This window comes from Procambarus clarkii, chromosome 91, assembly GCF_040958095.1.
Source record: "Procambarus clarkii isolate CNS0578487 chromosome 91, FALCON_Pclarkii_2.0, whole genome shotgun sequence".
Classification (NCBI taxonomy): Eukaryota; Metazoa; Arthropoda; class Malacostraca; order Decapoda; family Cambaridae; genus Procambarus; species Procambarus clarkii.
The window spans coordinates 3,039,416-3,064,415 of NC_091240.1; the positions used below are offsets into that span (position 1 = coordinate 3,039,416).

At 43.5% G+C, this 25,000-nt stretch overlaps 3 protein-coding genes across 4 annotated transcripts in view; 2 read left to right on the forward strand and 1 right to left on the reverse strand.

The window, feature by feature from the left end:
- The window catches only part of LOC123773804 (uncharacterized), a 64,074-nt gene that overhangs the window by 19,525 nt on the left and 19,549 nt on the right, over positions 1–25,000 (reverse strand). Inside the window, exons 1-2 of one of the 2 annotated variants that reach the window (XM_069318650.1) lie at positions 8,595–8,720; positions 101–187 (exon numbers count right to left, since the gene is read on the reverse strand). The gene's annotated coding sequence lies outside the window, so the exon portion shown is untranslated. Of the gene's footprint in view, positions 1–100; positions 188–8,594; positions 8,840–25,000 lie in introns of those variants that run through there. The other variant, XM_069318649.1, reaches the window with a different exon arrangement.
- LOC123773927 (uncharacterized) lies at positions 8,005–10,543 on the forward strand. The gene is made up of 3 exons (XM_045767906.1): positions 8,005–8,154; positions 9,694–9,877; positions 10,088–10,543. The coding sequence occupies exons 1-3, from the start codon at positions 8,079–8,081 to the stop codon at positions 10,146–10,148; spliced, it is 321 nt and encodes a 106-aa protein (XP_045623862.1). The 5' UTR covers positions 8,005–8,078; the 3' UTR covers positions 10,149–10,543.
- Positions 12,948–15,614, forward strand: LOC123773928 (uncharacterized). Its single transcript, XM_045767907.2, has 3 exons — positions 12,948–13,106; positions 14,650–14,839; positions 15,204–15,614. Exons 1-3 carry the CDS (start codon positions 13,031–13,033, stop codon positions 15,265–15,267), a joined length of 330 nt encoding a protein of 109 aa, XP_045623863.1. The 5' UTR covers positions 12,948–13,030; the 3' UTR covers positions 15,268–15,614.

Here is a 25,000-nt window from a genome sequence, read left to right on the forward strand (position 1 = left end):
CAGGTACAACAGGGCCAGTAGGCGGGGCATACAGAGAGTAAACACAACACCTGATCCCTCTATTCACCAAACAGTTAAATAGCACCCAGGAGATAATCACCTGTTGTGGGTTGCATCTTGGGGAGGACGGCCACTTGTTGATTTGAGAAACCTAGATAAGCCCAACAAACTCCATGTTTCCTGAAAACTGGAAAAAAAATTAATTCACTCCAGAATACATGAAAATAGCCTTATAGTCCACCCAAAATTTGCTAGCAGAGGCTAGTGGCGTGTCCACGACAAGCCATCCTGAGAGATGGGAATAATAGGCAATTTGGAGATTTTATTTTTTCCAAAACAGTAAGTTAAGGGTCCTCTTGGTAGGTCAGGAGGGCAGAAAATTCCCCTAAAGTTTCAAAACGTCATGAAAAACGTTAATTGAAAGTTTCCTCTCCTAACCTAACCGAGTAAGCCAGAGGACTCAAACAGAAAACGAGACAAGACATCACTTACGTGAGCCGGTTTCATTTTTACGTCCAATTACGTATTATTGATTACTTATTATTATTGATTATTACGTATTGACAAATTACGTCCAGTTTTGGCCATAGCGCGCGTACGTGCGAAAAGCGACGTTGTTTTTAAGAGGACGGGTTGAACCATACACTGGACTTTTGACCTATAGCTCTGTGACTCCTCATATAGCAACCCATTTACCTAATTGTGCTTGCAGGGGTTGAGCTTTGGCTCTTTGGTCCCGCCTCTCAGCTGTCAATCAACTGGTGTACAGATTCCTGAGCCTACTGGGCTCTATCATATCTACATTTGAAACTGCCAAACATTGCCATTGCCTTTCTACCTAAGCTTGTTAATACAATAAAGTCATAATAATAATGGAAAGAATATGTACATATATCACGTGATATGTAAATACTAATGTTTCTGTGCGGTCTATGTATCACGGGAGCTCCCCGACACTACAAGTTAGTTGTCGGATTTTTCCATGTTGCAATATTTAGTGATCTTGGGTCCTTAAACCCAAGGTTAAGGCCACACAAATGCTTGCTTGTGTATACCTCTCGGTGTATATATTCCATTATATAAATTGATAAATACTATATATTATATATAATATATAATATATATATATATATATATATATATATATATATATATATATATATATATATATATATATATATTACGGACGGAGGTACGTCGATACCAAACATGATTATTAATGTTGGATAAATTCTAGTAATGACAATAAAGTACATAGCAATAAAGTACCGATAGAAAAGCTATTTCAGTTGCTACGTCACTTTATGAAAAGTGACGTAGGAACATTATTTAGTTGCAGCAAGAGTAGATCCCAGAAGCTATTAACCAACTACCACTAACCGCATTATCGCTTTAACACAAAACTGGAAATGGGGTTTTTAACGCGGCGAGGATAGTTCCAGCAATGCTCACCTTTGTACTGTGCTGGGGAACACTAGTGTGAGTCAGTGTGTAGGATCACCCAGTGTGACTCAAGCAGGAGTCCCACTGTTGATTACTAGTAAGTGTGGTTGGCTCCGCTCTCCGTGGGAACGGAAGCCAACAATGGCGTGTTGAGCCAAATCATCATGTTATCATCTCCGACGGAAACAATTGTTTTGTTTCATTGTGGGTTAATTCAAACTGCTTTGTTCGACTTAGGAGCAAAGCAAGATATGTAGTGATCATATCTCCTCTGTTTCTTCTCTTAGTTTGTGAGGACGAGGTCTCTTAACATGTCCTCAGAGACGAGGCTTCTCAATTCTGGTACTAATCGAGTTGCAAACCTCTGAACTTTCTCAAGTAATTATCAAAAGGCGGTGCCAAGCCTGGAAGACTTTGGTTCTCAAGTTTCTGTTCATGCCTCACAAGATGTGGGCTCCATGCTGGTGCTGCATACTCAAGTAATGCTCTCATAGGGAGTTTATATGGACTTGAAAGCCTCCTCCTTAAAATTCTTAAAACCTCGAATGCGCAGCTCAATAGACCAGCTGCAATTGTCTCTATTGATATTATGGTCACTCATTCTCCACTCGTATTGTGTTCTCTGGCTCGTTATATGCATCTTCGTGTTCTCTCGTTTGTTATATTATGAACGTGTTCCGTGTTCTGGAAGCACAGAGAGGCAACAAGGGTGCCAGGTACAAGGCATATTAGATCAGTCTGGTCTACTTTACGTCGGTTCTTGTATCCGGTCGACCGCCAGCGATGAGTCAGTCGTTGGTGATAATACTGGCCAGCGTGTGTTTACCATCTGGTTACTCCTCCTCCTTGCCTCCTGCTGCTGCTGCTCCTTCCCCTTCTTCTGCTCTTCCATCCCCTTCTGCTGCTGCTGCTGCTCCTTCCCCTCCTCCTGCTGCTGCTCCTTCCCTTCTCCTGCTTCTGCTGCTCCTTCTTCCCTCCTGCTGCTGCTCCTTCCCTCCTGCTGCTGCTGCTGCTCCTTCCCTCCTCCTCCTTCTGCTGATGCTGCTGCTCCTTCTCCTTCTTCTGCTCTTCCCTCCCCTCTTGCTGCTGTTGCTGCTCCTTCCCCTCCTTCTGCTGCTCCTCCTTCCCTCCTCCTCCTGCTGCGCTTACCCCTCCTACTGCTCCTCCCTCCCCTGGCCTGCAAAACATCATAATAACACTGACCAAGAAGCAGAAGCAAACATACAAGAACTGGGTGAAGAAGAAACGTAATAATAAGAGCAGGAGAGGCAACAGTACTTGCAGAAGAAGAGGACGATGCACAAGGCTCAACAAATTGCAAAACTTTTCAAATTTTTTTGCGAGACATGAACAAATTGCAAGAGTCGAGATAACTCAAGAAATAAGTAGAACAGATTGCAAAAGTTGAACAACAGGGTGGTGAACAAACTGGAGGAGAGGAGAGAGAGAGAGAGAGAGAGAGAGAGAGGCAAGAGGAAAACAGAATGAAGGGACGAAAGAACAAAGAGGAAGAAAAACAGAGCAAGGGGAAGAGAAAACAGAACAAGAAGAGAGAACAGGATAAGAGGAGAAAACAACAGGAAGTAGAGACAACAGAAAAGAAAGAGAATACAGGAAAATCGTAGAAATAACAGAAAATAAAGATAAAAGAGAAATGGGGGGATAGAGAGGAAAAGCAAAGTAGATAGGATGGACAGAAGTGGAGGAATAGGGCGAAGAGAAGGACAAACGAAAGAGGGAACAGGAAGACGGAGTAAAGAACACGTAGATAGAAATAAGAACTGGTAGAAAGAATAGGGACATAAAGAAAACAGAGAGCGAGATAATAAAGAGGAAAGAAGAACAAAGAGAGGGGAAGGAAATATAGGAAGAAGGCAAGGGAGAACAAGGAGAAGGGAAGAACATTAAATGGAGAAGGAGAACAGGAAAAAGCAAAGGAAGAACAGAGAGGGTGTGAAAACCATGAAAAGGGAGGGGTTGGGATAGAGAACATGAATAGGATGAGGAGGGAGAGGGGAGATACAAAAGGAAGAGGGGAAATACAAAAGGGAGAGGATTAGGAGGAGAGAGAGAGGAGTAATTGTGGTTTCCTAAATTTCATGTAAATTGGAGACAGCCTTACCTCTTCTCTTCTCTCTTCTCTTCTCTTACCCACATTCCCTTGTAGGTTGGTGGTGGCCTGAGGGGGGGGGGGGGGGGTGAGGGGTGGCGAAGGGGTATAGCTTCGATTTGACCTTTGACCTTGCCGCAACCTTTGACCCCTACCTCATTTGCATATTGCATTAGGTAATGGGACGCTCTCAAGGCTGGAGAGATAATGGTTGTGTGTGTGTGTGTGTGTGTGTGTGTGTGTGTGTGTGTGTGTGTGTGTGTGTGTGTGTGTGTGTGTGTGTGTGTGTGTGTGTGTGTGTGTACTACTATATATGCGCCTACAGCATACAGCTTTAGGTTTACGGGCTCTTCATGCCTGTGCCGCCTCTTGGCTGGCTTAAGCTTCATCAATCAATCAGCTTTAGCTCTGATTGACTGGCCTTTCAATCAGCTTTCGTTCTTATCCCATTTTTTCAGCCGCCGCATTAGGTAATGGAATGACTCCCGACCTATTTTCCATCACATCTCAGTCCTGAAATTATGAATGAAGTTGGTTTTTGCAACTTGGTCATTTAGTCCTTCAATTTACCTACTATTTTAATGCTGAAAGGAGAACCTTAAAAGTCTATGGCTCATCTGTTTATGTATGGATCTATGCCCTCTTGTTATTCACTGAAGAACCATCTCTTGTTCCTCCACTGTGTCACTCTCTTTAGGTATTTAATGTATCTGTCATGTCTCATCTCTATCTCTCTGCTCTTTCCTATCGGCGTTAGGTCCAGCTCTCTCATTCTTCATATCCCATTCCCCGTAATACTGGGACGAGCTTCCCTGCAACTCTCTCTCTCTCTCTCTCTCTCTCTACCTTTTCAGGTCTCCTTATGTGCCTTTTTATATGGGGTTTCACGATGGGGCAGCGTTGTTACCTCTCTCGTGGGAGAAGATGGGGCGGGAACAGGTTTAGAGTTCTCACAAGACAACAGAGGTGCGGTAGTGTCAAGGAATTGTGTGGTTGCCGTCATTGTTTCAGGTGGGGAAGGAGAACGATGGCCACCAGGGGCCAGATTCACGAAGCAGTTACGCAAGCACTTACGAACGTGTACATCTTTCCTCAATCTTTGACGGCTTTGGTTACATTTATTAAACAGTTTACGAGCACGAAAACTTGCCAATCAACTGTTGTTATTGTTATAAACAGCCTCCTGGTGCTTCGGAGCTCATTAACTGTTTAATAATTGTAAACAAAGCCGCCAAAGAGTGAGAAAAGATGTACAGGATCGTAAGTACTTGCGTAAGTGTTTCCTGAATCTGGCCCCAGAACGATGAGGGTCAGGGACAGAGTCGGAGACACTAGCCCGGCGATGTTTGGCCAGGAAGGGGCCCAAATAAGCAAGTAATTATCAAAAGAAGGCACCAAACCGGGAAGGCTATATAGCACCATAGGAAGGGGCCCCAAACTTCAGAGGGTGAAGGAGGGATGTTTGAAGAGGAAGATGGGGCAGGGAGTCACAGGGTCTGACATGTTGTTGTTAAAGATTCGTTCCCTGGAATATAAAATTCCAAGTAGCACGGGCTACGGTGAGCCCGTAGGCCTTTTTAGGGGTCTGACAATAACTACGGAATAACGAGAAGGATGGGGCGGTAAGTATGGTGGACAGGGGAAGACTTATAAGAACTTGTGGGATCTTGGGGGTGGAGTGACGAGCGGAACACCTCCGGCGGACCACGGAGGGGCAACAGGTCACGGGCGAGCTGGTCGAGTTGTTAGGGTAAAGCGTGGGAAGGGGGAAGCGAACTACCAGGAGAAAGCGCCAAGCCACTGCGCCTATACATCACTTGGAATGGATGTAATGATAACGATTTGGTACGGGACGGGGGGAAAGGAATGGTGCCCAATCACTTGGACGGTGGTTGGGTACCCGTCACGCTATAATATTATCATACTTCACCCCTCTAACATCATGCCAGCATCCTGCGCATCATTCCAGCATCCCTCCACACCATCCCTCATCCACATCCTCATATATTCAACACCTCACATATTTCCTTCAAGATTTATACGTTTTTTTTTTTGGTGGTACAATGGAATTCCCGGCGCTGTAAATAGTGATAAATTTAATCCGTCTGACAACCCTACGTTTTTATATGTACTTATGTCGTTTTACACATCCTTAACCGTCTGTCTGTCTGTCTGTCTGTCTGTCTGCGTTCGTTATCACTGTGCCTGTCCACTTCGACACAGCCTATTTCAACCTATCCTGGCCAAGCCCAGCAAGGAAGAGTCCAGCCCAGCCCCAGCCCAGCCCCAGCCCAGCCCAGCCCAGCCCAGCCCCAGCCCCAGCCCAGCACGCTGGAAAGTAGTCAGGAAACCCCCACAGGTGATGCAATGTGACGTTTGGTATTTAAGAAAACACACGAGCAAGTAAAAAGTATTATATTCTCTAATTTCTATATGTTTTCTCTTGATATATGAGACATGACGCTTGCAGCGCCTGAGAATATAATCTCACCAAATATATAAGCCGGCGCTTATTGGTCAACACGGCCTCTTCAACACTGGAATTTATACCATTTCCGGCTCACTGTAGGTGGGGTAAGAAATGGGGGGTATGAGGGGAGGGAGGAAGGAGGGGATGAGAGGGAAGAGAGATGGGGGGTGTGTGAGGGGGGGGGGTGAAGGGAGGGGAAGCAGAGGCACCAGTCTTTTGTTTTTTTCATTTGCAGGGATATTCCTGCGCGGGCCCTAAGCCTCTGGCTGGCCCACTAAGTGTTGCTTGTTTCTGTTTTACTTGGGCGGAGTATGAGTATTTATGACTCGTATGGTCGCTTCAGTAAGATTTTGTCCCGTGTGTTTAACAACTTCTTCTGCTCTGTGGAATCTAAGTTGAAATCTTAATGGGTTTGTAACTGTGGACTGTGTTAGATAATGTTCCAAAGCTGCTGACTACACATTCCCTTAACACTTCAAAACCCCAGGAACCATTAACTCCAGGAGCGCCCATTAACTCCAGGAGCGCCCATTAACTCTAGGAGCGCCCATTAACTCCAGGAGCGCCCATTAACTCTAGGAGCGCCCATTAACTCTAGGAGCGCCCGATAGTTCTAGAAAACTCCCGAGAGTTCTAGGAAGCAGTTATCGTTGAGAGAATCAGTTAGTTTAGAACACATTTGCAGGTCAAGAACTAGGAAGGTCACAGAGCATTACTTGGCCGTAACAACGCCAGTTAACTGCGTCAGTGAGTAATCAGTGGACCAAATAGCTGTGAGTAGGGCAGTTAGCCATCATGGGTTGTTACCAAGGGCTTATAATTACACTTCAGTAACAGTGCCGACTCAAAATACCGACGATTCGTGTGATTACAAAGCAGACTTCGTAAAAAATAATAATTACAATAATTAAAATATTTAAAATTCTTATATATAAATAAATAAAAGCAATTCAGATGATTTATGTCGAAGAGACAGACCTTTCAGCTTATATATAATGACTGCATATAGATCAGGTCAGCGACAAAGTTACAGCCCCGCTCCTGTGCCAGGTAAGTCCACTACAGGCTCACTATAGCCCGTGCTACTTGCCCCGCTCCTGTGCCAGGTAAGTCCACTACGGGCTCACCATAGCCCGTGCTACTTGCCCCGCTCCTGTGCCAGGTAAGTCCACTACAGGCTCACTATAGCCCGTGCTACTTGCCCCGCTCCTGTGCCAGGTAAGTCCACTACGGGCTCACCATAGCCCGTGCTACTTGCCCCGCTCCTGTGCCAGGTAAGTCCACTACGGGCTCACTATAGCCCGTGCTACTTGCCCCGCTCCTGTGCCAGGTAAGTCCACTACGGGCTCACCATAGCCCGTGCTACTTGCCCCGCTCCTGTGCCAGGTAAGTCCACTACAGGCTCACTATAGCCCGTGCTACTTGCCCCGCTCCTGTGCCAGGTAAGTCCACTACGGGCTCACCATAGCCCGTGCTACTTGCCCCGCTCCTGTGCCAGGTAAGTCCACTACGGGCTCACTATAGCCCGTGCTACTTGCCCCGCTCCTGTGCCAGGTAAGTCCACTACGGGCTCACCATAGCCCGTGCTACTTGCCCCGCTCCTGTGCCAGGTAAGTCCACTACGGGCTCACCATAACCCGTGCTATTTGGAACTTTTTGTCCCAGTAGCTGAATCTATAACAACAACAACATCAGGTTAGAAAAGCATCAAAGGCGATCACATTGAGGGGTTCGAAACCTCTGGGAGATCCCAAACATGTGTTATACCTGTCTTGATGGCGTCCTCACCTCTAATATAATGTGTTTGATAGTTTGTAGATGTCAAATGAGATCTAGTTGGGGTCTGATTTAAGACCTTTTGTCTTATGTAATCCTTGTATGTTTTCAGCTCACAGGATGAGTAAGACGACCACCGTCAGGCTCTGTCATCTCCTTGTCTCACACATCCGTCTGGGTATTCCTGCAGGAGGCTATTCTGAGTATGTTCATGTATGTGTGTATATATATAAAGCTCCCGACGCGGGCTGGGCTGATAGTGCCACCTTCCCCACGAAGATGAACGGACTAAACCAGTTGGTGTTGGTGATATTGGTTGTTGCTGCAGCCTGTGAGGCGGGCATGTTCGGAGCGGGTAAGGCTATGTCATATCTCTTTACTTATATCAAGTGTGATGTGCAGGCGATGAGTCACTATAACGCGGCTGAAGTATGTTGACCAGACCACACACTAGAAGGTGAAGGGACGACGACGTTTCGGTCCGTCCTGGACTATTCTCACAATCGACTTGAGAATGGTCCAGGACGGACCGAAACGTCCTCGTCCCTTCATTTTCTAGTGTGTGGATTGGTCAATAAGTGTGATGTGTATTCGAGCGCTTCTCATGTAGCGTTCCTACATGAGAAGAACATATAAGATAACACCTTACAGTTAATGAATAACTTACCTGCTGGAAACCACCAAGTACTGTCGCAGACAGACCTGTATGGACCAAAAAGCAGAAGGCTCTCTCCCTACTCTTCGCTACCTTAAGTAGAATGGAAAAAATCGACAAAAAATTTCAGATAAATGTACCTGTTGGTCTGTCTGAGATGGCCTTGAAGGAGACATGTTGTGAAGAGGCTCTTAGTATTACTGATGAGGTTATCCACTTGTACTTTGACCTCTAGAACCCTCCATGCTTTGACGACTTCGGCGGAGAGACTGCTCGTGGAGTCATTGTTCACTGCGAGTTGAAGAACTTCTTGTCCTTTGTTCACTGCGAGTTGAAGAACTTCTTGTCCTTTGTTCACTGCGAGTTGAAGAACTTCTTGTCCTTTCTTCAGCAATGCAACATTTAAATAGAAAAGTAAAGATAATCATTAACTCTTCATTTTATCTATCCCCCCCTACTTATATCTTCCTAAACTCTCCTAAAACTTCACGTCCCACTCCTAACTCTCCTGAAAATTTGGACCCTATCTGTTTTGCATTAAGTAATTTATCTACATTGAAATTAAAATTGAAATTGAAATAAGTTTATTGAGGTAAAATACACACAAAGGGATGAGGTAGCTCAAGCTATTCTCACCCCGTTCAGTACATCGTGTTAATACATACATATAAACACATCACAAACAATAAACATATTACCAAACATTCTGAGAGATAAACATCTACATTTCCTTTTATCTACAGTGTGTTGATCCTGACTTCTTTAAAGTTACTTTTTAGAAACCCCGCTCCCCATTACGCTACTATTTATTAGGGGTTTCAGAATATTGTTATCTCAGAGGACGCAGTCAGCAGTATTGGTCTAATTCTGATAAAACTGTCACGAGTTCGGTGGCACAGGTCCATGGACCTCTAGCCAGGTATAATCACAGGTAACGGGGCATAGTGGGGGCTCACCATAGCCCGTGCTACATGGAACGTTTTGTTTCCAGTAGCTGATTATCTTAAACAACAACTAATAGCTCTGTGGTGGATCTATGTTGACGAAGATAAAATCGCCACAGAACTGTCGCTTCCTTCAATGAACTTATTGACATTTTCACTCATGTCTGAGATAAAGAGAGCCTCGGTCTTATCTTATGTGCTAAAACTGCGAAGAATTAGTCGTTGGTGTCAATAAACTGCCTGTTTGTTCACAGCTAACTTTTCTTCCACTACTAAAATTTACTGCTTCCATCAGGTAACGTGATGTCTCGGAGGTACCCTAATGGACCCACGGAGTTTCATGATATGAAAGTACCCATCTACGGCCCCAGCACGACTCAACTGGGTGCTCGCCCCGTCGTCGCCGCCAGCCCGGCAGGTGGCTCCTCCGTCGGCGTGAGGACGGTCGCCTGGCCCGTGGCGAGGCCCGGCCCCTTCAGGTAGGCTGACGGGTGAGGCAGACTCCTCCCGACCTTCCTTAATCTACACAATAGTGACGATAAAATGTATTAAGTACTGGTAATTGTTGACGATATATGATAGCGAACACTTCTACAGCTGCTATCACTGTTACTGATACTGTACCATATTTGTTTTCTCTAAAGCGAGCCCAGAGTGATTTCTAAATATGTGTTCTCTATGTCTTTCAGGTGGTGGGAGAGACAGAGACCCAACGCGATCTTTAGAAACTCCTACTATGGGAATTACTAATACAAAATATTTTATAGTTTATAGCACAAAGAGCCTAAACGTTCTCCGTGCTATAACACTGGAATATAACACGTTGTGAGGGAGGTTTCAGTCTCTTAATGAAACATTCTCCAGGCTGGGAGCTCCCTACTTCCACCCAAGTTCTCCATATTATTCTACCAGACTAAATGTACAGTTAGATGTTCTTCAAGTCAAGAACGTAGCCTCGTCTAGCTCAACCTGAACAGTATATCAACTTCATCTACTACTCAGACAACAGCTACTGCTCCAGCTACTGCTAGAGGCGTGACTACTGTTTACATGACTGCAGAAGTGACAATGAGAGAAGATACTTCACCGTGTTTAACAGCAGACATTAAACGATAATTCTAAATAATAAAAATGTATAAACCCAATGAATTGTGTTTAACTGAGGATTTCAATCGTCAATAGATCAATATTGTCAATAGTGGCTCCACTCAGGGGTGGAGCCACACACTCTCAGGGGGGTGGAGCCACACACTCTCAGGGGGGTGGAGCCACACACTCTCAGGGGTGTGGAGCCACACACTCTCAGGGGTGTGGAGCCACGCACTCTCAGGGGTGTGGAGCCACACACTCTCAGGGGGTGGAGCCACACACTCTGGCGGGGTGGAGCCACACACTCAGGTGGGTGGGAGCCACACACTCAGGTGGGTGGGAACCACACACTCAGGTGGGTGGGAGCCACACACTCAGGTGGGTGGGAGCCACACACTCAGGTGGGTGGGAGCCACACACTCAGGTGGGTGGGAGCCACACACTCAGGTGGGTGGGAGCCACACACTCAGGTGGGTGGGAGCCACACACTCAGGTGGGTGGGAGCCACACACTCAGGTGGGTGGGAGCCACACACTCAGGTGGGTGGGAGCCACACACTCAGGTGGGTGGGAGCCACACACTCAGGTGGGTGGGAGCCACACACTCAGGTGGGTGGGAGCCACACACTCAGGTGGGTGGGAGCCACACACTCAGGTGGGTGGGAGCCACACACTCAGGTGGGTGGGAGCCACACACTCAGGTGGGTGGGAGCCACACACTCTGGGGGGTGGAGCCACACACTCTGGGGGGTGGAGCCACACACTCTGGGGGGTGGAGCCACACACACTGGGGGGTGGAGCCACACACTCTGGGGGGTGGAGCCACACACTCTGGGGGGTGGAGCCACACACTCTGGGGGGTGGAGCCACACACTCAGGGGGTGGAGCCACACACTCTGGGGGTGGACACAGACCAACCACTTCCGCCCCCATCTTGGTGGTGCGTATCTCAGGTGGTGGAAATTTGAGTTATTTTAACCAGATATAAACTAAGCCAAAGCCTAGTATAATACCATTTGATTTGATTATAAAACTGCAGATTAATGGTTTAAAAAAATTATACAATAGTGTTACGAAATCCAGAGTTTAGAGCAGACTTTTACCCTTCATTAATATTTGATGCATATGACAGATATATCGGAGGATATATCTATCTAGTATCACTAGTATATCCTCTACTATATATATCTCTCTACTAGAGGACACACTAGTGCTATACCAGAGACATATAATATACCAGACATAATATACCAGACATATCATAATATGCCAGAGACATATCATAGGTATACCAGACATATCATTGGTTTGCCACACATATCGAAGGTATACCAGAAACACGTGAAAGGTATACGGACAGAGCCCTGGTGAACAACAGAGGACCCTAGATAGACCTGACGAACAACAGAGGTCTCTGGACAGAGCCCTACAACATTTCAAGGCGCCGCACCTGGCCCAACTTCATGGACAACCAGTAGATGGCACCTGTAACCTCTAAGTGCCTTTCTCACTCAAAATCACTTCATCAGTGATCATTCACTCCTAAGGTGACTAGCATCTGGAACATTTTTTCCCGCAACAGGTTGTTACACTGGAGATCAGGTCAACTGATCGCCTGAAGGCTCTGGCACACAGTTGGCTACAGGCTCATCCTCTTCCTTATATGATTGTTACTTAATGAATAAAGTTTTTTTGTCCTAATGATGATCATAAAAGGCTCATGAAATATGTGTGTCTCTCTAAGATCATTTTTCAAGTGAGCTGATGTAGGATTACAGCTCTTCCTTGCAGTTTCACTAGGTACTTCATTCGACAGCCCTAATGAACCATAATCTTAATTTAAGAGAGAGAGAGAGACGGAGAAAAAGAAAGAAAGAGAAAGAAAGGAGTGAAAGAGAGAGTGAAAGAGTGAAAGAGAGAGAGTGAAAAAGAGAGAGAGAGAGAGAGAGAGAGAGAGAGAGAGAGAGAGAGAGAGAGAGAGAGAGAGAGAGAGAGAGAGAGAGAGAGAGAGAGAGAGAGAGAGAGAGAACACTTAGCAACCAGGATACTAGTTAGTTAATAAAGTAATAAATCGGGTTCGTAGCAAAATATTTATGTATAAGATAAACAAACATTTATATAAAATAAACACACATAAAAATAAAATACAAGTGCCGCAAAGAAAACTGGAACGGAAGTGGTAAAAGTAGAGGAATTCGGAGTAGCTGGAAACCACTTGAAAAGAATTCTAATCATTACAATCCATTTCTCAGCTTTTGGATACACGACCAAAGAACACATTCACTCCAAACATCAACCACCTTACGGGTTAGTCATGCCCGTGCCACCTCTTGTGGTGGCTGGGGGGGGGGGTGGGGTGGGGGGGAGAAAAACAGTAACGACAACTTTTGGAATTTTCGCCTCTCCTCTCACTGCGTCACACTTCCGCCTGGGGATTCCTGTATGTGTGTCAGTGTGTGTGTGTGTCAGTGTGTGTGTGTGTGTGAGTGTGCATATAAAGCTCCCGACGCGGGCTGGGCTGATAGTGCCACCTTCCCCACGAAGATGAACGGACTAAACCAGTTGGTGTTGGTGATATTGGTTGTTGCTGCAGCCTGTGAGGCGGGCATGTTCGGAGCGGGTAAGGCTTTGTGATATCTGTTTACTTATATCTAGTGTGATGTGCAGGCGATGAGTCACTATAACGCGGCTGAAGTATGTTGACCAGACCACACACTAGAAGGTGAAGGGACGACGACGTTTCGGTCCGTCCTGGACCATTCTCACAATCGACTTGAGAATGGTCCAGGACGGACCAAAACGTCGTCGTCCCTTCATTTTCTAGTGTGTGGATTGGTCAATAAGTGTGATGTGTATTCGAGCGCTTCTCATGTAGCGTTCCTACATGAGAAGAACATACAAGATAACACCTTACAGTTAATGATAAACTTACCTGCTGGAAACCATCAAGTACTGTCGCAGACAGACCTGTATGGACCAAAGAGCAGAAGGCTCTCTCCCTATGTGTGCGCGTGCAAAGCGTGAATAGGCCCCAGGCATTCTGAGTTTGAAAATGTTGCTTCTAAAGCCTTCCATGTCCGTACTGTGGTTATCAAATAAATGGTGAAAGATAAATTAACTTAGTTGCTTCACACTTTGTTATTTCGTTGGTTTGTACATAATACAAATTGAATATCAGTTCAAATCCTGTATTCCCAACTTTTGCAAACTTTTTGCCTATAATGCTGCGTTAAAAGCGACCATAGCCTAATCTGTCAAGGTGTAAATCCTGTTTGACTATATACACAAAATATATTAACACGAATGACAGATTTTAGACACCAATTAATTCAGGCTTACGTTAAGGTGAAAATTTGAGTGTGTTGAGGCGCATTCAATCTAACAATACAAATTCCAATTAGCTCAGGTTAGGCTGTGTTAGTCTCGGTTGCTTTACACTAGGCTAGGCAGTTTTCGGTAAGGTTAAGTTGGTTCTAAAAACAAGTTAAGTGTACCGTCTTGTGTGGGATGCGAGGTGTATTCGGCTGCAATACTCAACCTGGAGATACGACCTTCGGGTGTTGATCGCTTCTCGGAAAGTGACGTCATAATTTTCTCATATGTTCCCAGCGCGCATTTTCCAAGCTGTATCTCGTGTCTCACTATTGCGTTTCACTGGCTCTCATTAATCTGTCTTCTGCCTCTCACAAATGAGTCTCATTCCCTTGCCAGTGTCACTTTCTTTCACTACTGTGTCTCACTTTCTCCCACATGATTTCACTACCCAGCCACGACCCCTACTCCCCACCACTTTATTTTAGTCAAGTTTATTATCATGTGCTCCACGACCATCAGGCGAGGCGGTGGAGGAAAGGTTACAATCCCATAAGGAGTTTAGGTACTGGCCCTCCCCCTCCCCCCTCCATGATCTTTAAGCTAAGCAATTTGCTCTTCTGGTGAAGTTAGAAGTTTGTCATTTAACCTGTCTTGTACACCCTTAACCTTTGCCTGTTATATCTATAGGAGACTATCTCTTTAACTTTCCTCATCAGCACTTACCCCAACTTCCTTACCACAGCAGCCGCCCCTACCACATCTACCTTCACTACCCCCAACAGTCTTCATTACCACAACACTCTTCCTTGCTGTCTTTAATAAACAATATATTTTTTTATTACCGCCAGGCAACATCATGACCCGGAGGTACCCTAACGGACCCACGGAGTTCCATGACATGGAGGTACCGATCTATGGTCCCAAAACTACTCAGCCCAACGAGGGCCCAACCAACAGTGCCACTGGTAGCCCCGCAGACAGCGCCGTGGTTGGGGTGAGGACTGGCGGTGCGCCCTCCGTAAATGCGGACGAGGACAGGTGAGTTGACATGCAGAGGGACTCATGACTCAATTTCATCCATCAGCCCATCCTCCTGAAATGAAAGTACTTAAGGAAACGATGTGGGGTCGTACAAATATGTCGTGATGGACCACCAGAAAGTGCACTTCTATTTGGACAAATCGGAAAGCCTAGGAACATTAAACTTTGGTTTTTAGCTTTGTTTTTTCCAGTCTATGAAAAAAAGGTACAAAAGTGGCTTACTGGAGTTCCATTGTTACATATTGGTACGATCACCCACATAGTTACGAAAAGTACCCAGTACAGGGGGGATAGGTTGCCAGTTAATCCATACGACAAATCCGAGACAGATTTCTAAATATCAGTTTTCTTTCTCCTGCAGGTGGTGGGATTTCAAGGAGCCCAAGATAAACTTAAATAGATTCAACTACAAGAATTACTATTAAAAATACCCCACTTTCTACAAGTAAAATGACACCTGGTTTGGGTGTTTTCTACGTGAAGAACTACCATACCCATGTTGTCAACATTATTCTACCAGGCCAGTTGAACGATTAGATGTTCTCTTAACCAAGAACTTCAACACGTCTTCTACCTCCATTTTACTGTAGCTACTACTACAGTCAAGGCTACTAATACTACTACAGCTACAGCTACTGCTACAGCCACAGCAATGCGCAGCTCTACTGTTTATATGACTGTAGATAGTGATAGAAGGAGATATTTCACAGTCGTCCAGAAGAATTTACACCTGTAAGCTATTTTCCTACACAATAAAAGTATACAAACCCAATGAATTGTGTTTAACTGACGTTTTCTTCAGTAAATAGATGGAGCCACATTCCGGGTAAAAATTTGATTTAATTTAAATTATATTTAAATTGAGATCAAACTTACCCTAATAATATAATGAATTCATAAAAAATACAGTACGTGGGTATAAAAATGGGATATTGTATTATGCAACAATACTAATTTTGAAGCTGCCAGTGAGGTACGAGCAGTGTTTTACAGACAGCAAAGGTGTATGAGGCATGTCAGAGGGACATCAGATCGAGGCATGTTAGGACATCAGATGTCACAGGGACTTCACGCATGGGGTTCATCTCCTAACATATACAATATAGGTTAATCTTTCTAGCATATATAATATGGGTTCGTCCCACACCAAACATTATGCAGTATGGGTGTTACGGCCTCACTCGGTGGGGCGGGGGAGGGGGGGGGGGGAGGAGGAGGAAATAGCCTAAGCTACTCAATCCCTTTGAGATGTATTTTTTCTTGTCTCAATAAACATACTTGAACTTTAACTTTGCCTCACTCAACCAGTAACCGGGTTCTTGTAATTTCAAATTTTATATGAGGCTTTAATGCCTCTTACTCGATCCAACTCAAAATCATAGGCGTGTTATTAAGAACTGGCATTAATAGTCCAACAGGAATGGGGGGGGGGATAAACCATAAATAAAAACCATCACCATGTGTACTTCTTAACTATATATTGCATATGTACATAACACTGCTGGTATCACTTTCACTCGGGACACTACAAACGAATGTCTGCGATTTCGAACCTGGCGAGTCCACTTCTATCGCACAACACTCAAGGTACCTTCTCTGAGTCTGTCTTCTATGGTACTCACGCCGGCAAGTTCACCTGTCTCACTAAATCATGAGCCAGTCCTCTATAGTATCAAAACACCACTTCTACTCTCCAGCAACACGCCGGCAGAGGCCTCCAGCAACACACTGGCAGAGGTCTCCAGCAACACACTGGCAGGCTTCCCCACAAGATTCAATTATAACAAGCCTTAACAGACGGACATTAATTCCATCTCGTAACTCAACTTAACCATCCCGAGATACGCTGGTCCAATCAACCATAAGTGATTGGACTAAGTATCACAAACAATCTCGGCTCGGCTACTTGTTCCCACTGGAACACGTTTAGAGTTCAGGACTACCCTGGGTGAGCTGATTCCTGTCGACCAAGGTACCACCCACATCACCTTAGAGGAGTAAAAGATGAATAGTAAGAAGGAAACTCCATAGGTGTCAATAAGATCACAGCCTTTCACCGGGTAACAGAAAATTGGGTCGGGTGCGCTCAACAGATGGCGTTGACATCGTCACAATGGGTTCCTTTCCCTAACATATACAAAATGGTTTACTTCACATGCCTGTAAAGCTGCCGCCCAGTTGGGTGGGTGTGGAGCACATGACTGTAAAGCTGCCGCCCAGTTGGGTGGGTGTGGAGCACATGACTGTAAAGCTGCCGCCCAGTTGAGTGGGTGTGGAACACATGACTGTAAAGCTGTCGCCCAGTTGGGTGGGTGTGGAGCACATGACTGTAAAGCTGCCGCCCAGTAGGGTGGGTGTGGAGCACATGACTGTAAAGCTGTCGCCCAGTTGGGTGGGTGTGCAGCACATGACTGTACAGCTGCCGCCCAGTTGGGTGGGTGTGGAGCAAGACTAGTAACTGTGTGACTCACCATAGATGTAAAGTGCCTTGTATAGTAACTGTTGTGAGCCTCTTGTTGAATTACTTGTGATACAAAAGATTATTGATGTGTGTATTTGTGTGGGTGATTAAATATGTATGTGTATGTATATATGTATACGTATGTATATGTACATGTATGCATGTACATGCAAATATAACAATAATAATTTTGTAACTAGCGTCAAAAGATTATTATTTGCTTAGCTAAACGAACTAGAGGATTCAGTTCCTGAACCGATTATATGCCACTGTAATCCTTTACACCACCGCCCACGGGATGGGTATGGGGTGCATAATAAAGAAAGAAATTGAATTACCTCGTAACTTAAACAACATATAATTCATATATATGCTCCCCCCCCCCTTCGTTATTATAAAACATAGGCTCCTCCCACTACCCAACATTTACAACATAGGCACCTCATACTAACATTTACAACTTAGGCTCCTTCCCTTCTAACATTCTCAACATAGGCTCCTCTCCCTTCTAACATTTGCAACACAGACTCCTCCTTCTCCCGTTGGGCTGCGCCTAACATATACAACATAGCCTCCTCCCCGTAACAGATACAGAGACCATACAAATTTATTTTCATATAACACACCACAATATCAAAAAGGAGACTTTTTCAGGTAAGGCTTACGAGGCTCAGACAACGCAAGGCTTTTTTTTCTGAATGACGTGTTCTGGTAAGCAGCCTAATATGTTTTCCACGCGATTAAAGAGAGCGTATTACTCTTTTGCTGGACGGAAAATCAGCTCCTCTGATAATTATAAACATATTATTGCCCGCTGTGTCTAATTGGTCGATGTTAAAGTATTTTATGAATCAAAATGATCGTGTAATTATATTATCTTTCCTCATTTTGTATTGCAGCGCTCGACCAGAGGGAGAAGGGGTCACAGGGCACAGAAAGTGTTGGTAAGTGTCGGCATAGGGTGAAAGAGGAACAAAAATTGATTGAATAGGAGAAGAGACATAGACCTAGAAAGGCGGCTGCAGGAGGTGAATATCAACGCATTCAAAAATAGAAAATAAAAAAAATTCTGAGGGAAAATTGTAAATTTTAGCAGATTAAAATCAACCAAGCATGCAGGGATGGAATATATATATATATATATATATATATATATATATATATATATATATATATATATATATGTATATATATATATATATACATATATATATATATATATATATATATATATATATATATATATATATACATATACATATATATATATATATATATATATATATATATATATATATATATATATATATATATATATATATATATATACACACAAAGACTAAAGAACACACAAATTAAAAGGCAGAAAAGGTCTAATAGTAACAATGACCTGAAAAAAGACAGAGGACACAAATGAAAAGAAATGAACCAAAAACCATCAAAAAAGGGAGATTTAAATTATCAGGAAAATATGCAAATTAAACTATGAAATATTGAAATGTAACACAAGAATTGAGCGACAAGTGTCGAAATGGTCCGGCAAGACCAAATAGATCCATTAAGTAATTTAAGGAACTGAAAGAACCGAGAACTAACTAGGACTTTGATGGACAAAGTACTGAGATTCACCCATAAATGAAATAGCAAAGTTACTCTTCTGTCCTGTTAAGCTTAACTATGGCTACATCAATTCAACACAAAATGATTTAAGAACATGGTAATGACAATATAATTACACTAAGCTAATTTGGTTGCGTTGCTTCTTAATGGCCCAATTACAGTAATGTCCACTTAGGTCGAACATTTAAGTGAGGACCTGAAATTGAAGTTCTGTTGGGTTGAATGCATCCAGTCCTTGTTAGTCTAACCTCGCCCTTTACACTTTGGGTGGGGTCCGTCTAATTACCAAAAACTACCACATACTACACACGCTTCAGAAAACTTCCTGGCAATACGTTAGTAATGAATAAATATGATATATTAAGTTAGGCTGACCTAACCTAACCTAACCTATCCTAACCTAACCTAACCTAACCTAACCTAACCTAACTTAACCAAACCTAACCGAAGCTTGGATCGTCGACTTGATTTGGCGTCACCAGCTTTTTATTTTCGTCTAATTTCTTTATAAAAAGATACTTTTTCAGATTAAAATTATGTTTTTTCGTGTTGTACATTCAGCACCAACATTATAATGAGTAAATATATCATATTTATTCATTACTAACGTATTGCCAGGAAGTTTTCTGAAGCGTGTGTAGTATGTGGTAGTTTTTGGTAATTAGACGGACCGCTTTGGGTGTGAAGGGATTGTTAATAATAACTTAGGTGTATTATTTAGCGGTTGGCGGGATCATGTTAGTTTATGTTGTTGTCTCACGTGGAGGGAAGAGCGTATCCCTCTACGAGTCTTCGGGCTCCTAGCAACTATTTTATCCTGTTCTAATAATGTCTTAAATACTCAATATCTGCTACTATTTAATAACTATTTATATTATTTATTAAATATTAATTTTAATTGCGAAAAAGTTATTATGTATACGATTAAGCCATCGTTCCTTTATTTCATGTCACTCAACGAGCCTAAAATGTTTGTCTTGGAGCAATGGATACTTGCCGCTAATAATAACGGTGAGTTTTACATGAATATTTATGGCTGTCCGCGGGATTTTCCTACGCTAGGAGTGGGGAACTGAACCTTCAGTCATCTTAGCCAAGCAAATGGAGTATGGTTAAATCGTCTACACAAGTCGATTCGACAAGACTAATTTTCTGTTCGTTAAACCCGTGTACCGCAAGTTAGGGTGAGGAGGCACAGGTTAAACGGAGTTATAGTCGTTGGAGTCGGGTTAGGTTAGGTTAGATAGGATACGTTGGTTTAAAAAATCAATAGGCGAATCGTCTTGTCTTACGATGTGATTTGTATCCAGGCAAATCAGTGGTAATAAAACAAATTTACAGTAGGCAAAGTTGTGATATTTTGTGGATGAAGTATTTGATTTTACTTTAAGTGTTTGTAATTTCAATTTCCCGCGTGTATTTAAATCTATTTTTCGTGATTTGAATTTCCCGCGCGTCTAAAGTCTAAACGTTTGATATTTGATTTTTTTTCACGCGTTGTAAGATGTTTGTAATTTGAAATCCTCAAACATCTTTAAAATTTTGTGATTTAAATTTTACTTGCATCTTATAACGATTGTAATTTGAAATTTCCGAGCGTTAGTAAACGTTTATAATTTGAATTTCCCGCGCCAAGTGAAAGTGTTTAGCCAGCTGGGTGATGACGTCAGCTTGTAAGACGCCTGGCTACGTCTTGGTACCTAGAAGCAATTACCTACTGCGGCTGGGCTTCCCCAGCCGCCCACACCCCCTTCCCAGCTGCTCCAAACCCCCACCAGGCAACCTGACCTTGGTTACTTCCAATGACGAACTCAGCCCAATGCAGCCATACCTAACCATACACTCCCACCCCACAACCAACTACCAATTCCAGCTGTTATTTATTTATTTATGTATATACAAGAAGGTATATTGGGTTTGTGAGAATACATAGCATGGTAATTTAGTCTTGTAAAGCCACTAGTACGCGCAGCGTTTCGGGCAGGAATATTACTGTATTTTTCTTCTAGGCACATATATAACTCAGTACTACACAAGAAAGTCACAGTAACGACATATAGCTAAAAGTCCACTACGGGCTCACCATAGCCCGTGCTACTTAGAACTTTTTGTTCTAAATAGCGAATCTTAAACAAGAACAACAAACAGCTAAAAGAAAATCTTTGGAAGCGGGATAGCGTGAGGGGTGACCCCGGCATGTCCTCATGCCAGGCTCGTTAAAGCAGCGGCCCTCAGATGCATTCATCAATTTTTACCTATTGTGCATTAAAACTAAGTTTGTTCTTATATAAAAATTTTAGGTTAGGTGTCTAAGGTCTGTTGGAGATTATTTGTATTTGTAGTACGTGGGTGAAGCATTTACAGCGTAGCGAATCGACCAGCGGTCGTCATGAAGCACTGTTCGAGAAATGTTCGAACGTCATCAGTTGAGTGTCTTGTGTAACAGATCATGCTCCAAACAAAAACCCAAAGTCCATTCCATCCACCCGCCAACCCCACTGTTTATGACTGAAAAACGGTTTGTATACACGACTCACAACTGAGTTCGTTCGAACACTTCCGGAACAAGTGTTTCACTGACGAATTTTGTTCGAACCACAACGCTGTAAATGCTTCACCACGTACTACAAATACAAATAATCGCCAACAGAACCTAAACACCTAACCTAACCAATGCCTAAATATGTACAATATGCTAATATAAAATAATATTAATTTATATTTGAGAAAATTCCTGTTTTGAATGAATCGAATGTTAAAATTTATGAATGCGTCTTTGGGGTCGACCGCTGGATGGAATGGACTTGTTTGAGGACTGGTTGCACAAGCGCACACCCTAGTTGACTAGGATCCAGATTCACAAAGCAGTTACACAAGCACTTACGAACCTGTACATCTTTTCTCAATCTTTGGCGGCTTGGTTTACAATTATTAAACAGTTAATGAGCTCCGAAGCACCAGGAGGCTGTTTATAATAATAACAACAGTGGATTAGGAAGTGTTCATGCTTGTAAACTGCAAATAAATGTAACCAAAGCCGTCAAAGAGTGAGGAAAGATGTTCACGTTCGTAAGTACTTGCGTAACGGTTTCGCGAATCTGGCCCCAGGGCGTGTGCCTGGAACAACCACCGAATAGGTTCGAACCCTCATCATTGCTCCTACGCATTTTCTCAATATTAATAATAATAACTATTATTATTATTAATTTTAATATAACTATTAATGCTGTTATTTTACACCATTAAATTACTGAGTATTTTCCACCTAGGGTCTGGGCATATTTACCGAGCCACAATCTAACCAATCATTACTCTTTTCACCAAAAAATTTATTTGAGGGAAAAAATGAGAAAAAGGCCAGGGGAAAAAATAACAGCTGACGCTCATGGCAATCGGCTGTGATTTTTTCCCCCTTTTTTTTCCCCTTTAACCGCAATATAAATATTTCAAAAGTGATACTGGGTTGTGTGCGTGTGTTCACCTTGGCGTGGTTGACGGGGTTTGGCTTCAGCTGCCTGGTCCCGCCTCTCAACATTCTATCGACAGGTGTACAAGTTTTCGAACCTTTTGGGCTTTGCCATATCTATATGGAATGTGTTTTCCCGGTGGGGAAGCACATTCCTCACACACTTCCCTGTCATTCTCTGTAGCGGTGTCTTCCTCTGTCTTCAGTTTTATTTCCTGTTTCTTTAACTGTTGCCTTTGTCCTTATATATCTAATGTGGGTACATAACTTCCGTCTTCAGCTTGTTCAGGTCATCCTATAACTTCTTGCAGTTTCCGCATATTTAACCTCATTTTCCTATCTGTGTCGTCAGCAAACAATGAAAGGAATCTGTCTGTCTTGGGAGATTGTTTACATAGACCCGGAATAAGATAGAGACCTTGCACTGACCCTTGTCAAACAATGCTGTTGACATCTCGAACTCTCTTAAATCCATTCTCTCACTGTGACTCTCTGTGTTATGTTGCTTAGGTACTCTCTTATTCACTGTAGCGTCTTTCATATCCCTTCTGCCCGTTTCTCTAACTTGTTCGCTAGTGTCACGTTGAAGGCTTTGTGACAGTGTTAAAACATGCAGTCTGCCCACTTTTCTCTCCAACATGATTTGTCTTTCCAAAACCCTACTGGTGATGGGTTGTAAGTACTCATCAGTCCACATGTTATACTAATCACCATTTTTATGGTCTTTTCCGTAAATTTATACACACTGCAGTCTCCCAATTATGCTCTTTCTCTTTCCTTCCCCTTTGTTGCTGTTTCTGTGTGTTTCTCTGTTTCACGCTACTCTCTACTATGTTCCTCCCTCCTTGTCTATTCAGATGTTTGATGAAGATTAAGTCCACCAATGAGGTGGCACGGGCATGAATAACCCGTAATCATCTCTACCACGCACTTTACCCCCCCCCCCACATCACAATGGCTGCCCCAATATTTATTCCTTCCTTCTATATTTTTTTTTCTCTCTCTTCATTTTTCTTTTTCATTTTGCTGTAAAGTATTATATATCTTTCTGAGGTTTTCTTATTTACATATTCATTCAAATCCTCATTTATGATTTATTGTTTTATATATTTGTTGGTCTGTCCGTTTGGATCCGCTTTTCTCCGTTTGTATTTGTTTCCATTTGTTTGTATCTCTCTCTCTCTCCGTGTTTGTTTGTTTGTTCTTCTTCGCTTGTTTTGGCTTTCCGAACCCTAATCTACCTTATCCTCTCCGTCATAAAAGTTTACAGAATATATACAAATTACCGTTACAAACCCCACTTACGGGCTATTCATGCCCGTGCCGCCTTCTTGGGTGGCTTAATCTTTATCAATCGATCAATCAAGCGTTACAAACCCGTATTTCAAGTGTGTGTGTCTATGTATGTATTAACACGATGTACTGAACGGGGTGAGAATAGCTTGAGCAACCTCATCCCTTTCTGTGTATTTTACCTCAATAAACTTATTTCAATTTCAATTTCGTACTTCAACCTCCCCCTTCATTCCCCCCCCCACCCCCATGTGCTCTACTCACCCCTCCCCCCCCTCCCCCCGGGCCCCAGCCCATCCATCCACCCGTCAACGCATTCAAATTCAAATTCAAATCAGTTTATTGAGGCATAAATTCACAGAGATGAGGTACCTGAAGCTATTCTCCCCCCCCCCGTTCTTCAACTCATACTATCCTCAACACACCCTCATTTCACACTCATATGAAACACTTCACACTCATATGTGACACTTCAGCACTTGCCCGTATTCACACAGCCTCATATCCACATTTGCCCCGAAACGCTATGCGTACTAGAGGCTTTTAGGTATTGTATGTACTAGCTCTATCTATAAATCCATCATTATGTTTGTAAAATAATTTTGTATGCACCTTTCCTGAATAAAATTGACTTTACATATTTTAACGCCGCCATATGCGTAAGGTCGCGATATTTACGCCGGGGCGGAGGTTTATTTCTGCAGCTGCTATTGAAGTCAGCGGGTGAGGGGGGGGCGGGGGACTGGATCTCCATTACAAAGAGAATTTTGGTTTCTGATTTCTGTGAATGGTAGAGGGTATGGGGGAGAGGGAGTGAAGAGGAGGTAAGGATGGTTATCTTGAGGTTATCTTGAGATGATTTCGGGGCTTTTTAGTGTCCCCGCGGCCCGGTCCTCGACCAGGCCTCCACCCCCAGGAAGCAGCCCGTGACAACTGACTAACTCCCAGGTACCTATTTACTGCTAGGTAACAGGGGCATTCAGGGTGAAAGAAACTTTGCCCATTTGTTTCTGCCTCGTGCGGGAATCGAACCCGCGCCACAGAATTACGAGTCGTGCGCGCTATCCACCAGGCTACAAGGCCCGGAGGAAGTAGTGTCAAGAAGAGAAGAAGGTGGGACTCAAGAAGAGGAAGAACAGGTAGGTAAATAAAGCAGGAGCGAGGGTGTGTGTGTGGGGGGTTACTTAACTCAGTAGCAGTCTCCGTGGTGTAGTGGTAAGACACTCGCCAGGCGTTCCGCGAGCGCTATGTCATGGGTTCGTATCCTGGCCGGGGAGGATTTACTGGGCGCAATTCCTTAACTGTAGCCTCTGTTTAA